The 19,240-nt window shown below is 31.3% G+C and overlaps 1 protein-coding gene across 6 annotated transcripts in view; it reads left to right on the forward strand.

The window, feature by feature from the left end:
• The window catches only part of LOC127703780 (keratin-associated protein 21-1-like), a 53,608-nt gene that overhangs the window by 23,009 nt on the left and 11,359 nt on the right, over window positions 1–19,240 (forward strand). The window contains exons 1-5 of one of the 6 annotated variants that reach the window (XM_052207865.1): window positions 5,636–5,724; window positions 7,994–8,128; window positions 8,271–8,441; window positions 9,911–10,057; window positions 10,408–10,509. The exons of 1 other annotated variant lie outside the window; for it this stretch is intronic. In XM_052207865.1, the coding sequence (XP_052063825.1) occupies window positions 5,667–5,724; window positions 7,994–8,128; window positions 8,271–8,441; window positions 9,911–10,057; window positions 10,408–10,412 (516 nt within the window). In that variant the 5' untranslated portion in view covers window positions 5,636–5,666 and the 3' untranslated portion in view covers window positions 10,413–10,509. Of the gene's footprint in view, window positions 1–5,635; window positions 5,725–7,993; window positions 8,129–8,270; window positions 8,442–9,910; window positions 10,058–10,407; window positions 10,510–19,240 lie in introns of those variants that run through there. 4 more of the 6 variants (XM_052207860.1, XM_052207864.1, XM_052207863.1 and 1 more) reach the window with 4 other exon arrangements.

Genomic DNA, 19,240 nt, shown 5'->3' on the forward strand with positions numbered 1-19,240 from the left:
TTTTTTGTTTGTTTTGTAATATATTAAACATTGGAATAAACACCTAGAAAGGAAATAATTTTCATGTGCAATCAGCACAATCTGAAGATTTATGCTCAAATATACCTAAAAGATCTTTTAAAAAATGTTTAAGTGTTTGCCTCCAACATAAAATTCGAATCAGGACATGCATAAGAGGCGAATTAAGAGGAGAGGGGGAAAAGGGGGGAGGGGGCTGGCGGGCATTGTGCTTGGACTTTTAACAAATTCCATCCCTTACGTTGCATTGTTGATAGCCATTAAGGGCCCCTATTTAAATGTGCATGGCAGGCACTACAAAAGTCAAAAAGTCTGAAAAGACCAGTTTTTGTCTGAATTTGCATGAATTTTTACTCGACATTCTTAATTTGTCTGAATAATTTTTAAAAATTCTTGACATAGTATGAATTTGTCTAATAAGGTTTCGTGATTTTTCTTGACAAGTGTCTTGACAGTATGAACATTGTCTTAAAATTTCTCGACACTTCCTGTATCATCTGATAAGAGTCTGGATTAGTCTCGACCAATTCTTGACTGTCTTAACTTTGTCTCGATCTGTCTTGACATATTCTTGACATTCTAAATAATGTCTGAATATGTCTCGACACATTCTTGACAGTCTTAAATATGTCTTGACACTATCTCAACAGTATAAATTTCGCCTGAAATGTGAACAGACTTATTCTGCACTGTTAATGACATTCTATTGCTTTTATATACTCCTTTTTATTATGGCTAAACTAAACTTTGAAGAATCAAGGATTAATTTGGTATAGTAAGATACCCTTTTGGTATACCCTGAATGTAGTTTAATTTTGATTTATTTTTATTAAACATTGAAGTAATTGTTTTCACTTGGAATATTAGTCCCCATGTAGTTTAATTTTGATTTATTTATATTAAACATTGAAGTAATTGTTTTCACTTGGAATATAAGTCGAAGATATTGACAAACAGCATTTAGATTTTTGCCGTTCGCTAAACTGCCAGTCAAATTTGCTTAACTAAAATAGGTGTCTTGTATCTCTTTTGGATCCCACAATTCATCTTTTGGGTTTGTGTGGCTAAAATAAGAGGGGGGGGGGGGGGGGGGGGGGGGGGGGGGGGGGCTTTCGTTTAGGTCAAAGAATTTGTTCCCATCTTGATTCAAAAACCTTATTCATTTTTTAGAACAACCCAAAAACATTTTTTATTCAAATTTGAGTGGTGAATTTTATAATTTTTTATCAAAAATAAATATTTGTGATAACTCCTTTCTGAAAAGAAAAAAATGTTTAGATCTATATTATGCATGTCTGTTTAAGAACCATTTCATAAGACCGATGATTTCTATAGAAATCATTGATGGGACTCATTATAAATACATTTTTTTATTATTCCTGGAGTAGATAATAATTTTCTTTTAATCTTTGGGAATTATTCATTTTGTTTTTATGTTAAAATAATTAACTTCATAATTTTGATGAAGAAAATCCATTTCAATTCAATTTTTTTTCATCAAAATGATGATTTTCATTTTCATCTATCAACAAACTTTTTAAATTGTAGTGGCATGGTCGGTCAACTGATAAGTTGTATGGCTGATTACAGGTAAAGCAATAACTTCTATTTGACAGTTGCGTGTACTCTGGGGTGTGGAATACCTAAATTTTATGGGGAACATCCTGTCCATGTGTAATACTTAATATATTCCAACAGATGACATTACACAAATTTTTCTTCTGTTAAATGAATGATTTGTATATCATCATAATTTGCTATTTATATAAACCACATTTTGGTATAATAATTATTTACCATATCAACATTGAATATTATGAATGTAGAATGAAATATGTTTACAGTATGATTGGTTTGAATCATTTAATTTATAAGATTTAGGAATCAAAATTTGTAATTATTTAAAAACCCACATTGAAATTGTTTTATATCAACACACCCACATTTGAATTATTTTATACTTTAGATTTCATAGCCATATTTGCATTTGTAAAAATATTTATATACCCAAATTTTCAATTACTTCATGTACTTTACATGCCCAACTTTTAATTTTGTTGTAAAGAAGTGTAACTTGAAACAACAGTAAATCATATAAAGAGTAATAAAGATTAAAGTTATATCATGAATATTGGTCATGATTTGTAAAACTCAGAACTATCAAGTAAATTTAAGACACCATTCAAAATGTTCAGAATATGTCAAGCCATACTGAGAAAAAATAAGAATGTCGAGAATATGTCGAGAAATTACAAGACAGTATTCAAATGTCAAGAATTTGTCAAGAAATCTTAAGACTATATTCAGAATGTCGAGAATATGTCGAGTAAATTTCATACAAATTTAATATAAATGAGAATTTGTCAAGAAAAATTAAGACACAAGTCATACTTTTGGAGAATGTCGAGTAAAAGTTCATGCAAATTAAGACAAAAACTGGTCTTTTCAGACTTTTAGACTTTTGTAGTGAGGACAGTCTGCAAAATGTCGACATAAAATAACTTGGTCAATGCCAATGGTCAATGAAGATATAATTGTTTATAAGCGAGTTAAATAGTGTTTACTTGCATAAATAATTCATAGGAAGTTTGTCTATACAGACTTCCCTCGTCATGTTGACAGAGAAACGTATAACAAATAACCCCGTTTTTTAAGTAAACAATACGACTTTCTCTACATTCATACTACTCAATCGAGACTCAATCATCAGTGAAATGAATATCGACGATCCTCGGTAGTAGAAAGCTAAAATAATTTAAAACAGACTTACCTCAAAATATAAGCAACATTCTTCTATATTAACGTGTTTGGACTGTTGACACTGACTTCTATCATAACAAGGTGCCCGATCAGCTGTTCGTGACAAGCTCGAACTTGACGTCGACGAAACGTGTTAGCCAATCACGTGTCGAATAGTTTAGAAAATGACGTCATATTTAGATTGCGATGCGATCATCAAAAATTAGTGCCTATTTTTTTAAAAGTGCATTAACCTGCCTGAGTAAATCCAAAGAACACGAGAGGTCGACATTCGATCTTAAAAATACACTTCTGTTTTTAAATCGCCCAAAATCTTCAAAGTACTTATTATTTTTTTTCTAGATTTCAACCATACCCATTAAAACTTTTATTACTGTAAGCGAAAAACAAAAACATGAAATGACAATTAGTGTAACAAAACAAAAAAAAACTATATTAAACATAAAAAAAAATTAAACAATCAAAGAATGCTCGAATTTTTTAAAAAGTTTACCTATTTATATATTTGATGCTGTCAAATATCTAATATTGGTGACTGCACGCCATTGTACTAAATTCATACACAAGATTGCAATAGCAAAGGCATAAACAGAACAGGAAAACACAATCGTAATACATGCCAAAAATGACATTTTTTATAGATATTCAATGAAATAAATTTATAATTCAGATAATTCAGGTGTCTTCCAAACTATAAATAAGCGAATTTATGTTCAGCCTCTAACATACAAGTGTATCGGTTGAATAACAACGGTATGGTTACAATCTGGTCAAAAAAGGATTAAATAGAAAAATTTTAAAAACAATTCCTAAAATTATAATCTTTATTAATTCATATAAAGGTAAACAAAAGTTGAGAATATCGTTTTATTTTGTGTGATCGTCTTTTTTCCTTTGGATATGTTGTTGACTAACTTTCTTCGACTATGGGGTTTTCCAACCCCCATCCCCCTATTGGTATCTTTCTAGCGTTTTAAACTCCAAATTTATTTCCCTTCTAACCAATTTCGTTTAGCGCAAATCATTTCCTGAATTTCGAGCTGTCCCTGTATGTGATTTTCTTTTACCCGTATGAAATTAGAAATGATAAAAATGTATCGTTCACACAGAATTAAAATTCCTCAGACTTAGAAAAATACCAGAAAAATATCAAAAAAGAGGTTTTGTTATTAAGAACTTGCTTTAAAATGAACTGGATTGAATTCCATTCTTGCATCCAAGATTCGTGGAAAGAATGCCTTGTCACAAAAATTAAGAGCAAAATATTAAAAAGTTGCGTTATCTCAAGAAAAATTGTACTTTCACTGAAATACCGGAATGCCCCATTCATAAAGAAGATATAATCCGATCCATTATTCTTATCTTTAAAAACATAAATTTTGAATGCTTGATTTGTTTGTTTTATATATAAGTGTTAAATTGTTTCCAATTAAGTGAGAGAAAAACATTTGCATACTGTAGATTCATTTTTTTTTTCGAGGGACAACCAATTTTCGTTGATTTCGTGGTTCTAGGTTAACCAGTCATTAATACGTCCAGCAATATACACATTTCCACAGTCTTGTATGCAGATTTAATCAAAACCACGATATCAAATATCTACGAAAATAAAATTAATTTTCCTCATTCCACGAAAATTAGTACCCACAAAAATAAATGAATATATCAGAACAGGTTCGATACTTACTTACCTCTTACATATACAAATACTGCTGATTTCAACCAAAACTTCGTTTTCATTTTTTGCAATTGACATACAAAGTAGACCCATTGAAATATACGAAGATAATTCGTCATCAACAATAACTGAATTCGCTTGGTGATTTGATCATTATAACGAAAAATGGTCTAACATTAAATAAACCCATGTTAGATTGAATGAGAAAAATCCAAATAAAAAACATCATAAAATATTCCTTTTTGTTAAAAGATTGACCTTTTTGCAGTTCAGAAAATATCATAAGTTCAAAAATCGTAATAAGAAATATACCGAATTCCAAGGTTGATCAAAACAGGAAAGTCAGCTAGAACAGACAAAAACAAAACGCTCGACTATATCCACGAAATGAGCTAAACATGTCATATTCATAACTTTGAAGAAAATGGGGGTTAAACTTGGTTTATCAGCAACTAGTCCTCCCACTTGTATGGCAATTGAATAGGAGTCTAAAACTAGTTTGTTTAAACTAATAAAACCTGGCTTGTAAATATTCTCCTGCCGACTGTCTGAAACCTAGAAAATGCATTGATTTTACTTTTGTTAGATTCCCACCTGATTGTTATGATTCATCTTTGTCCCGATGAAATAAGTTTTTGCAGAATGTGCAGTATTCTTCTTGTTTACTATTGTTTATACGTGAACTGGTTGTGCAGATACCTGGAGTAGTAAATTTTGTTCAGGCCTAGATATGCTTTGATTTATTCATGGCTTTGTACTACAGTTAAGGGTTCAACAGAATGTGATGAAAATAAAATTGTCATCAGTTATGTGTAGAAATGAATTTGGCATATTTTGTAATCATATTGTCATAAATTCTGAAACTGCAGATTAATTTTATGTTTTGCATGCACATTGCACGCAATTTCATACTGATAATTGCTTCCTTTGTTAATGTGTTGTGAAATAAAACTACTTATCATATTTTGATATGTTCAAAAATAAAAAACTTAAATTATGTTCCGATACGATTAATATACTGAATAGTTTTTTTTTTCATTTAAGGACTTTCGCATTTGAATTACATGACTGTGTGGTTTTTTAATATTTTAATCTAATTCTTAAGCATATTTTGATATTTTTTGCATATAATATGTGAAACATCTGTTCACACCTGACTTTTATTTCATACTTAAAGCAGCATCAACATGCAATATAACTCGATTTCAATATGACATCAATTCAGGTGCTACTCGCAGTCTTTGTGATCCCCGCTGTCTGTGGAGCAGGTAAGAGCAATGTATTAGCCTTTTCTTTATTGTATATGCCTTCAGTGTTTCATGTTTGCAATGGTAATGAACACAAAAGATGTATTATACCAGTTTTAAAAAATATAGCATAAGGTAAGAGCCATGATTTTTATTAACCAAATTCTAAAAAATATCTAAATATCATTTGCATTTTTTAGGTTTTGATTTCAAATCTCACAGATTATTTAATGAATAAAATAACACTTTTCTACATAAGCGCTCTTCTGGATTTACCTTCATAACGAACACTCAAACTCTAACATTTGAAAGCAAATGATGTATAAATAAAATGCACGTTAAGAGCTATTGAAAAAAGTGAAATAACAAAAATACCGAACTCCAAGGGAAATTCAAAATGGAAAGTCCTTTAGAGAAAGCTCAAACACATCAAACGAATGGAAAACAACTGTCATATTCCTGACTTGGTACTGGTATTTCTTTATGTAGAAAATGGTGGATTAAACCTGGTTTTAAAGCTAGCTAAACCTCTCACTTGTATAACAGTCATATAGAATTCCATTATATTGACAACCTTGTGTGATCAAAAGAAACATACATTATAGGTAAAAATGTCAACAATTGGGGTACAGCAATTAACATAGTAATATAATCTTAATCACTAGAAAAACAAAAAAACTATTTCAACAAAGAAAAACACAATGGCATATAGACACTTATACGACCATACGGACCTTCAACAAAGAGTCAAATTCATCGAATTACATCATTTTTAGGTCCCTTTTGATCATATGGCTTTTAGTGTTTCAATGTGTTTAAACAGTACTGTCTTTCAAATGTTAAGGTTGAGCATGTGTGTGTTGTTTATTTTGAATCTCAGTAATACCAATGAAATATATCCTCTTAAATCTAAGATAATTCATTTACCGATGGATTTATATAACACAAAAAAAAAAAAAACAACAAAAATAAAAACCCAGATCCGTCATATATCTTTTTTCGATTGCCATAAAACGAAGAACTGGAATTCTGAAAATATTTATAAAACAATGCAACCCTATTGAATACCTCACGTCTATAAACAGTGGGATTCAGATTTACAATAACACCTCATTTTCGATTTAGAAAAAACACAATAAAAACGCTACTTCTTTAGTAAATGTTTTATCCAGTATTTTTTATGAATGTGGTTGCATGAACATCTACCCGGTAATTATGCTGAATATCACTTATCAACGAATTTTTTAAAACCAGAGAAAGTTTTATATTTTGAATGAACAATTAGATGTGATATACTATACAAATATTCAGTGTAAAGCGGTTTAATGATCCTATGATATTACAAAATTTACTTTGTATGAATTTCTGGACGGAATTTAAGCTACTGAATTCCCAATATTACATAAGTTTTCATTCAAAATAGGTCTAAAACCACAGAATAATCCACGTAACCTATTCAAAATATACTCTGTCGGGAATCAAACCAGTCTATCGTGTTATGGTGAAGCTACCAACAGAAAACACTATGTAAATCAGATGGGGTTCTTACAAATGAAAATAATTTGTGAGAGCGCATACAATCAATGTCCCTTTTCCCATGCATGCAACTGTAATAAACATTGGACTTCTTCTCCCTTTACACAAGTTGCCTTATTCTTAAAACAAACCCACACACACACTGCAGATTAATCAACACAGTTTTCCCCTAAACAAAACATGAGATTACTCCGATGCTCCAAATTTGAGAGTAGTTTCGGCTTACTACTAGTTGCATCCTTTAAAAAGACATAAAATTTGAATATGTAACAGCCAGCGTTCAATCTTGAACACCTGTGAAAAGGAATGCATAAATTGTGCTTTAAAGGGAAGATTAATAAATGGACGCCGTAAAGAATTACTGTGATTGGAAGTCAAATTCACATTTATTTTCACACAATGGATATATGGAAAAGATATGCTTAGACGTATCGTTTTATAATATAATATAAATCCCAATTTCAAACAAATATGAGTGTTACATGACATTGATTGAGAAAGGGTATGTTATTGCGTTCATTGGAAGTAGTGCATATATTGTTTGCTTTTGAATAATTCCACATCTTTTTAAACTTTGCAAGCAGATATGGCTTATCTTTCTTTAAATACGTTTGTTTTTTTGTTTAAGATATTAATTTTTAATCATCAGTCTTCTTTGTATTTTAATAGATTTGTATTTGAAATTTCTATTGCCTCTTTGCTCTACTCCTACTTCCCTTCATCAACGTAATCTTTTCTAAATTTTATTCTAAAGGTTACTCTGGCGATTATCAGCCACAATGCTACAAAGTGGGAGGATATTGCGAGATTAAAAATTGTCGCGAGGGGTTCAAAGCTGCCACGAAGTACTCATACGGGTGTCCAAGCGACTCAATATGTTGTCTTGTAGGTAAGTAGTTATATCATAATTAAACATTTTGTACAATCATCGTTGTTGTTTCATTAGATATGTGCATTGTGTTTGATATTAAGTTACAATTTACTTTTGAAATACTTTCTTATTTACATTTGTCAAAACTATCATCTTGTAGATATATCTTACAACAATTACCAGGGACATTTTGATAACAGAGGTAGAGGATATTGCACTAATAATGGATGTCAATCAGGATATAATTACTATGACAACAATGGGTATTGTAAATATGGCAATAGGTCTTACAAGTACAATTGCCACTATTATGCAGGATGCTGTCTCCCACGTGAGTATTAATAAAATTATATATCAATTTTTTACCGAAAGCAAAAACCATTCTAGTTACTGTTGAAATGTTTGTATTCTATAACTTCTTCAACCTGAAGTAGATTGTTATCTGCTCTTTGGTCGGGTTGTTGTCTCTTTGACATTTTTCCCATTTTCATTCTCAATTTTATTATTTTTTTAATAAAATTTAATCTTTGTTACCCATCCCTGTGTTAACAAACATTCGGAAATTTTATTTGCAGTGCTCTACAACTGCATGGTTAATTGGCTCTTCCACTTTTTTTATTTGAGCGCAACTGATGAGTCTCATGTACACAACATTAATTATCAGTATGGTATCTCATTAATTAATAAATACACGAGTCCGAAAACATAATAGGAAACACAAAAAATATTTGCTCAAGTTAATTTATTAACATAAGCAAAAATTTTATCATCCTACAAATGAAAGTAACAATATCATGACCAACGCTAAAAATATTACCGGGGAAAAATAAACCAACTTTGAAAATGACTTTTGAAAAGATTCAAGTATTAATTTTATACATCCGTAAGGTGCAATCTTTTGGCTATGAACGTTCCTGATGGATTTAACTCATGAAAAACACTTCGGGTGCATAGAAATTTACAGAGTGTTATTTTCATACACTAGGTCGATACCGCTGCTGATGGACTGCTAGTCCCAAAGGGTTTCACCAATTCAGTAGTCACAGCTTCGGTAGTACTGAAATGATTTAAAACATACCATTCTTAAATTGATAATTTGATAAATAAACAAGTTTTTTAGAAATAAGGTTTAAGCTCACTCAAGCAAATTTAATCTTAAGTGGACTTGGACATTCTTTTAATGTTACTATCTCTTTTAATCGGACTTATGATTTCAAATGTTCATCTGGTATCTTCATTGTATTTTTATTAAACTTTTATGAAATCAACAATACTTAAAACAAAAAATAAAAACCCTATAGATGTTTTCATACAGTTAATTTCAACTCACCTGAAACCTCACCTTCAACTTAACTTAACATTATACAAACGTAATAACAAAGCGTTCTCTTATAAGAGTACAGTTAGATTAACGGCTATACTACATCATTATCGTAACAGAAGTGGACCCAATTCAAGTGAGTGAAATTTACTTGTATACTTATAAACGTCTCGTGAAAGCGTACATGAAAACTACAAACGTAAGGCACGATATACTTTACATCAAAGCGCATAATAATACCCCAAAGTCGTTGAAAAGCTAGCTTAAATCCAATGAAGAAAGAGAGTTATAATAGCGAATTTGTTTTATGTATTATGACTATATAAAGTAAAACATCAAATGTTGATTTTATTCATCCATCACATATATTTAATCATTCATCTTTAGTATGTACTCATCTTAGTAATGATTAAATTGTATTTCCTAATTTTAAACAGTATTCTTTTTCATGTTTTCTTTTTATTTTCTTTGGCCTTTAGGTAACCCATACAGCAAATTCCATTACTACTGTACCAACAATTACGGATGTCCAAAAAATTACTATTTTTATAACAACCATGGCTACTATTATTATAATAGCAATGACTACTACGATTGTCATTCTTACAATGGATGTTGTATTCGTGGCAAGTAGTTTAATCTTTATTAGTCTATTTTGTCTAATAACTTAACTAGCATTTACTATTAAGTGCCTATACGGTGACCTATATTTGTTAATTTCTGTGTCATTTGGTCTCTTGTGAAGGTTGTCTCATTTGCAATCATACCACATCTTCTTTTTCATATTATGCAACAAGTCAGGTGGTTGATACAAACAATAATGAATTTAAGAATCTGTTTTTATTGACCGTTAAAAAAAAAACTGGATTTAAACCTAATGTACAAGTGAAACATATTATATAAAAACACCCTTGTCGTTTGTTTTAATAATGTTGATTATGTTATAATTTCCTAATGTTTTATTTTTGTTTTTTAGGTTAGAAAAGGTCAAACCATTATTGAACAGTTCGTCGATGAGACAATCTAACAATGCAGTCGATGATTAATAATGATTTCAAATAAATATTTTAAGTTCCAAGTGGTAATATTAAAATCGTCCGTTCGAAAATTTTACGGACGCCATCACGAGTTGGTTGACCGTTAAGGAATATCTGTTTCACAGAGGACAAAGGATATGTTCCAATTGTCGTAACTACAAACCCGTTCCCTTTTCACCGAATGTGACCTACCGAATAAGATTTATCACCAGGTTTGTTCTTACATGAGCAGCACGATGGGTGCCACATGTGGAGTAAGATCTGCTTACGCTTCCGGAGCACCTGAGATCACCCCAAGTTTTTAGTGGGGTTCGTGCTCAGTCTTTGGTTTTCTATGTTGTGTTGTGTGTACTGTTGTTTGTTTGTCTTTTTATTTTTAGCCATGGCGTTGTCAGTTTATTTTCGACTTTTGAGTTTGATTGTCCCTTTGGTATCCGTCGCCTCTCTTTTAAGACATGTTGAATAGTCTTAGTGCATACTATTTTTAAATACCAACAGATAAACAACTTTGTTTTTTGTGTTTTTTGCTGCGCACTTACTGATTTTGTGTCGTGTATGGATTCCCCATATCCTGTAGTTTTTTTTATTACAACATGAATACATCATTTTTCTTTCCTAAATAATTTGATGAAGAAATATATATTATTCGAAAGCACTAAGTTATGTATGTTTCATTCATCTCTGATACCACTATAGGTTTACAAAAGCTACAGTCTAAATCCACGAGGCAAAATATACCATGAAAAAAATAATTATTCTTTGAAAATGAATAAGACGAAACGTTGTGGATACGTAGTCAATGATATAATAGCAAACCAAACTTTACAGATCATCATCTTCTTATTTGAAACCTTCTTTTAAAGTTTTTGCTATAATGTTGTTCACATCAGTTTATGAATGTTCGATATGTCTTTAAAAGAAAAGTCAAAATGATATTAAAAATAAATAATCACCAAGGAATTATGATATAGCGTTACAATGCACATGTCAACCATCTTCCGAGCTTTTTAATTCATCATTTTGCTTTCCTAATTAATTTGATAAATAAATATTTATCGAAAGCACTAAGTTTTGTATGTTTTGCTCATCTCAGATACCACTATAGGTTTACAAAAACTACAGTTTAAATCCATGAGGAAGAATTTACCATAAAAAATAAATTATTCTTTGAAAATAAATAAGACAAAACGTAAAACGTAGTCAATTATACAATAGCAATATGTCGTCATTAGACCGATACATGTACAACAGATAAACAACTTTGCTTTTTGTGTTTTTTCCTGCGCACAGACTGATTTTGTGTCGTGGATGTATTCCCAATATCCTGTCTTTTTCTATTGCAACATGAATACATAATTTTTATTTCCTAATTAATTTGATAAATAAATATTTATCGAAAGCACTAAGTTTTGCATGTTTCGCTCATCTGTGATACCACTATAGGTTTACAAAAACTACAGTTTAAATCCATGAGGAAAAATTTACCATACAAATGAATTATTCTTTGAAATCAAATAAGAAGAAACGTCGTGGATACGTGGTTAATTATACAATAGCAAACCTAACAAAGAATACAAATAAAAACAAACGGATTAGACCGATATATGTACAATATGTTAAGTGTTTGTCAATAAAAATGAATAGATTTGAAAGAGACCATCAAAATTAAGTCATCATCATCAAATTTGCATAATGACAACATTTTTAGGGCAAAAAGACAACCACTGTTTAGTTGCCTCACTTTAATTAGACACGTGATCATGCGACGGGGTCAGACTAGTACTTTACAGATCATCATCTTCTCATTTGAAATCTTTTTAAAAGTTTTTGCTATAATGTTGTTCACATCAGTTTATGAATGTTTGATATTTTTTTAAAAGAAAAATTAAAACGATATTAAAAAAAAATCACCTGAATTATGATGTAGCGTTCAAATGCACACGACAACCACCTTCTGAGCTTTTTAAAAGCTTTGTCATTTATTCCTGATTGCTCGTCTCTGTTGTGGCTCCAATTTCAATTCTAAAACAAATGCAATTTAGGATTATGATTTTTGATATAGCTGGCAGTTGATTTGGGGTAAAAGATAACCTGTCAAATAAATAAATGAGTTATCCCTAACTGAAACCAAATGACGGGCATAAACTGATCAAAGATACCAGACTTATAATAAGTACTTCGAAGATAAGACTAGGCAAATAGTTGCGTTATCTGTATATTTATTTATTACGATGCACGTCGAATGACCATTCTGATTTGTTTTACTATTCTTAATGTCAATTTTGAGTTGATGATCCTGACAATTACAGTCCTGTCGTACTAGAGACAGACCTATTTTTTGTTGCAAAATCAGTCATACAGAACATGGCAATAAATGCTACAATAAATGAATATTTATAATAAAGATTAATAAATTGATGTACAAATACTAGGGGAGCATCTGCTATCCGTCATAGGAATGATAAAGTTATTAGAGCCGTGTAGTCTTATTGTAGGTTTGTTCTATGTAAAGTAAATCCTTATGCAATTTAGATATGACAAAGTTCTTTGTAGTATCCCTTTGGTTAAGTGTAACTGAAGCTGCATATAGATGTATCAAGGATAAATAAGCTATGAATTGGACTAACTGTTCCACATGAACTGGCAATACTTTCTCCAGTGTGTAATGAAGTGGGAATGAAGCAAGAACAGTTCTAGCTCTTGGATAGCTTTTCCGTGTATTTTAAATAAAGAATCGGAAAATAGTCGAACAGATTTGAATTTTATAGATTCCATGCTTGTTTTGAAATTGGAGTTTGTTTCATAACTGCATTTGATTGCTGAAGCTCCCATGTAATGTCAAGAGCTAATCCACTTAGGCTGTGAAAAAGGATGTCGCCGAGGGGTATGTAAATGCTTAAACGCAGCACCTGAATGCACAGCATTATGCAAATGTTCATCAGAATGTAAGAGAGAAACTTCATTAGACTGTGCTTAAAGTTGGTTACACTGCATTTGCAAGTAAATTGAAAGATTTCTAAAGTCAAGTAAACATTATTAACTTTAACTGTAAAAAATGTCCACCTGATCATAGGCGCCATATTGAAATCATTGTTTACCACATCAATAATGTATATGCACAAATAGTCAGATTTTGACATTTTTGACTGCACCTTTTTGAGTTTTACCGCCATTTTGAAATTAATATATGTTCCCTGGTATTGTTAATACAATGAAGGGCTGTGGCAATATCAAATGCTATTTTTCACGAATTAGTTAACTCTCTATACCACATTGATAGTGTATATATACGAATACTGTCAAACTTTGACATTATTTTGCGGCTCCATTTTGAATGTTGTCACCATTTTGATGATTATCTGTCATTATCAGATTGATGATATATTTTTACTACTGCACTCTTACATATTGTTAGACTTAATCAAAGTTAGATATGGTGTTGAAAACCTTATATCAGCCATCTTTCATTTTGTGGTCTTATTGGATTTTTTTCGTGGCACCATATCTGCAATTTGTCTATATCGCTTATTCTTTCACTTTGCCAAGTGTCATGTTTTTACCATAAAGTGGTCAATTGCTCTGATATCCGCTGGACTATTATTCATTTAAGGTATAAGTAATGATTTTGATTTAGGTGCGAATTGTGCACTGTAATATTTCTCAATTTTTCCTATTGATTTATTATGTTTCATAGATAACCTATGCAGCAAATTAAGTTATTACTGCACCATCGATTCCGAATGTCCATCTGCTATTTCTATAACAACAAAGGCTACTATTAATTTAAAAAGAAGGACTACTTAAATTGTCGTTTTCACAAGGGACGTTGCATTTGTGGCAAGTAGTAATATAAGACAAGGAGATGCGGCGAGACAACTATCCACCAGAGTCCAAACAACGTCGATGCAGGCAACTATAGGGAATCTCACGACCTTCAACAATAAGCAAAACCTATATTGCAGTTATCTATAAACACAAAAAACGTGAAACAATTCAAACTAGAAAACTGACGGCCTAATTTATAACAATACAATTTACGAAAAACAAATATGACAGACATGAACCAACCATAACCACTGAACTACAGGTTTTTGATTTGGGACAGGCACATCGATTGTGGCGGGGTTAACCATGTTTGTGAGTGCTCAAACAATCTCCGTCACCTGTGACAATGATGTAACAGTACAATATAAGAACAGGTCAAAAGCAGTTGCAATTGGATAAACTCAGTAGAGCGGTACAAAGCAAAACTGAAGCAAAATTTAAGTAATGTCTTTATTAGATATAAGAAGATGTGGTATGAGTGCCAATGAGACAACTCTCCATCAAATATTAGTCCGTTTTCTAAGACACCTTTACCTCTAATCGCTACCAAGACAAAAATGATCATATAAACACTGAGTTTGTGAGTTTGTGAGTTTGAATTCTGCATGTGGCAGGTGCGTTCGACTCGAATCTCAAATGACTATTTAACTGATGTAGTAAAGTTATGTTTCTAAACTTTTAGGAAAATTTGAAAGTCATTTCGGGAACCCATGCTTGAGGTAAAAAACGATATTACACTTTGATTGACAAATGCACACATTATCATGCGTTGTACGACCTCATGCATTCGTTGTCCTAAAGTTATACAATGAAGACGTAGTACATTAAATTCTAGGAAGTTTTTAAAGAACATTTCGTCATGCAAAATGATTAAAATGTTTTGAAATTACACAGTTATTCCTCATATTAAGTAAAACAAATTTAATTGAATTAGCTAAACTTTGTTAAATAAAAATGATTGACTAACGTGAATAAAAAGATCTTGTTTCAGTGACGACAATTTTACTCTTTAGAAAAACACCTTGATTCTAACAAAAAGTTCTCTGAAGCTTAATCTACAAAAATGCTTGAATTTTGGATTGAATACATATTTGTTTGATGGTCGTTGTTTTCAAATGTCAATTGCAATTTGAATTGTTTGAAAGAGAGGCCATAGATACCAAAAGGACATTGAAACTCATAGATCGAAAATAAACTGACAACGCCATGGCTAAAAAAGAAAAGACAAACAGACAAAAAATAGTACATAAAATACAACATAGAAAACTAATAACTGAGCAACAAGAACCCCACCAAAAACCAAGGGTGATCTCAAGTGCGGCGGGAGGGTAAGGAGATCCTGCTCCACATGCGGCACCCGTCGTGTTTCTCATGTTAGTACAAACACGGTAATAAGTCTAATTTGGTGATCACATTCGGGGAAAAGGGGTAATTGTAGTTACGACATTTGGAACAAATCCGCTATCATCTGTGAAACGGATATTCCTTAACAGTCAAACAACTCGTGATGGCGTCCGTAAAATTTCCGAAAGGATGATTTCAACTTCACCACTTGGAACTCTTGGTTAAATAGCTTCATTGTGAGCAGCGACCTTCCTTCTATCTAGGAAATCATGATAGGAAATACAGGCCCTGAAATATGGTATCAACTGGGAGATATATACTCCGTATTCAGACGCTGCTGGAATGTTGCTACATAGAAATGGAAAGTTCACAATTGCGAAGCTGAAATCATCTCTTTAGTCGTAAAGTTTTGTTTTCAACAGACCCTCATGTATAAGGTATACTTCTACTCATTGCTATACACGGAACATGATTCAAAATATACCTTTCCACGTATTTGGTCTGATAAATCAAGAATGTTCTACTAGAGTTTTCTGAAGAAAGAAATCAAATTACTAATAACTTTTTACATGAATAAATAATACACTTGTAGTACGTTAAAGAGAGATGAAAGATATAAAATTGATATTCTAACTCATAAGTCGAAAACAATGGTAATTTTAAACATTAAAGTGGTCTTTATTTTACAGAAAAAGCCCTTGCAAATAAATATTGAACGTAGATCGTGTAAATGGGCAGCTAAAAGTGATGTCGATAATAGAGTATGATTTCAAATTCAGGATTTTAGAATTTGTAATTCGTCTTGTTGCATATGATTTTTCTAAAATTTTCAATATATAAAGCAGCGACATGTATAAAGACTAAGGTCTTGTTTAATAGGTGTTTATGATAAATTATATTAAGGTATATGCATCAACTATTATCTAATATATTTTTATTTCGTTTTTCAGAACCGAGACCGTATTGAAGAATTTTCGTCTAAATATCAGCTGCAAGTGAAATCAATAGATGTAAAGATTCCAATTAACGTATTTAGAAATGTTGAATTTGTCCGAGTTCATACTGTATTTTAGATATCAATATATAAAGCTACATCATTGATTAGATTTAATGATATGCTTTGTTTATCGTTCCTAATTGATTCAACGAAGACATTTGCACCAAACAGTTTTCACTAACACTTTCGATTTACAAACAACTACAGTAAATTTATATCAGACAGGCAAATATTACCGTCAAGCATAAGCTATTAATTTCATTACGAACAGTGGGAGCTATTGGAATATGTAAATGAGAATGCAACTCATGATACATATATAGAAAAAAAGACGAGCATTTTCAACTATATATTGGTCTCTATACAATATATAAAGTTGTGGTTCTACAAACACTTGTAAATAAATAAATGATTTCATAGTCACCAAAGATCTACCATCAACACAAAATTCTCAAAAATTTCAAAAAATGGTTTTTATTCTTTTTAAGAATTCAACCCTCTCCTTTAAAACTCAACCAGTGTTCCAATTAGATTTGCTGCTTCCCATATGTTTATTTGAATTTCTCATTCCAAACTTTTGACAATGAAATGTCTGAAAGTAGATAATTCAAACTATATAGAAATAAAAGAACAAGGTTTAAATGTCTCCCGCTTAGCACGTATTTTATCTGTAAAAGGGCAATAACAAAAAAAAAATATTAATTTGTTCTTTAAAATTTTGATAGATATGCAATTTCCTTATAATTAATATTTCCAAGGGTATAACTTTTTAAGAATAGTTGATCGTCACTGATTTTCGATCTTGTCCGATATATTGCTGATCTAAACCTTTGATATGAATTTCATAATGATTTGGCAAGAATTGTACACTTACAAGACCTTACAGACGGACGGACGCCCAGTATGTCTGTGTCTCCCACAACGCGACGAACGGGGACGTTAAGAAGATGCGGTATGATTTCCAATGAGACAACTATTCACCGGAGATCAAATGATGTAGATTTAAGCATCTTTTGATCTAAATCATAGGTTTGAATAAAATTCAGATCTAATTTTACTCGTTTACTTGTCAACGCATATTCTTGTCATCGTTACAATTTGAAAAGCGAAATCTTAGAGGTAAGTTTCCTTTGATTGGTGATTAATCATCACTGACATCAACAAAGCAACAGATAAAAGGTAAAAAAGAGCGTAACATGTATTCCTTATGTTCCATAAAACAATGAACTATAGCTGGTGTTATAAGTTATTTTGTGATATGTATATATATATATATATATATATATAAACAAGTCTAAATTGAAAACAACGTTCAAACCTATGATTGCGTTGGATAAAAACCGCAATTTTTATACGTGTGCATGCAAAACAAATTTCTTGGTAGAGGGGTCTACAGCACAAACAACATTTTCAAAAGACCAAAAAAGTGAAAAAGTATATTTTAATAAAACGCATTTGACTAGCAGGTCGAACAACAGATGTTCCTAAACCCTGCTGACTGCCATTGGCGATTGCCAAATAATTGGATCACCAGATGTAACAAAATGGATCTTAACTATTAATTTAATACCAAACAGAAAACAATAAACTTAAGCTTGCGGAAAAGATGGTAAACCGCAAACAAAAGGTGCAAAAATTAGTACACCATATCCGGATTTCGACAATTAATGTCTCTTCAGTGATGTTTGGAATCGAAACGGTATTTGGAAGGCCATATAATTTACCTCAATTTAGGATAGACTCTTGAATTTTGAAGAGTCGTAATAGGATGAACGGATCATATAAACCCGAAGGCAAATATAATACAAGCCCAAACGAAAAACTATAAACAAGTCTAAATTGAAAACAACGTTCAAACCTATGATTGCGTTGGATAAAAACCGCAATTTTTATACGTGTGCATGCAAAACAAATTTCTTGGTAGAGGGGTCTAAATACAGCACAAAGAACATTTTCCAAAAGACCAAAAAAGTGAAAAAGTATATTTTACCAAAACGCATTTGACTAGCAGGTCGAACAACAGATGTTCTTAAACCCTGCTGACTGCCATTGGCGATTGCCAAATAAACGGATCACCAGATGTAACAAAATGGATCTTAACTATTAATTTAATACCAAACAGAAAAAAATAAACTTAAGCTTGCGGAAAAGATGGTATACCGCAAACAAAAGGTGCAAAAATTAGTACACCATATCCGGATTTCGACAATTAATGTCTCGTCAGTGATGTTAGGAATCGAAACGGTATTTGGAATATATATCCATGACTGGTAATTGAAGGTATGTATGTATGTAAAACAGTGCTTGTTTTACGCATGAATAAAAGAGAAAACACTTGTAAAAATTCAAGAAAAATGAGTTTCATGCAGATGAAGAAAAAGAAACGTTTAATATTATTTGTAAAAAAAGAGATGTACAAAAACTAGGATAACTAATAGATAAGTTACAAAAAAAGTAATGAATACAAGTATAGAAAATGGAATCATATGTACTTATCCATCAATAACTACCATACGTGTACCACCTAAATAAATCTTATATTACTTTGAGGTAAAATACAGTCTTGCTTATAATATATTTACTGTTATACTTAAATCGTCGTGAAT

This window comes from Mytilus californianus, unplaced genomic scaffold (genome assembly GCF_021869535.1).
Source record: "Mytilus californianus isolate M0D057914Y unplaced genomic scaffold, xbMytCali1.0.p SCAF_50, whole genome shotgun sequence".
Taxonomy (NCBI): Eukaryota; Metazoa; Mollusca; class Bivalvia; order Mytilida; family Mytilidae; genus Mytilus; species Mytilus californianus.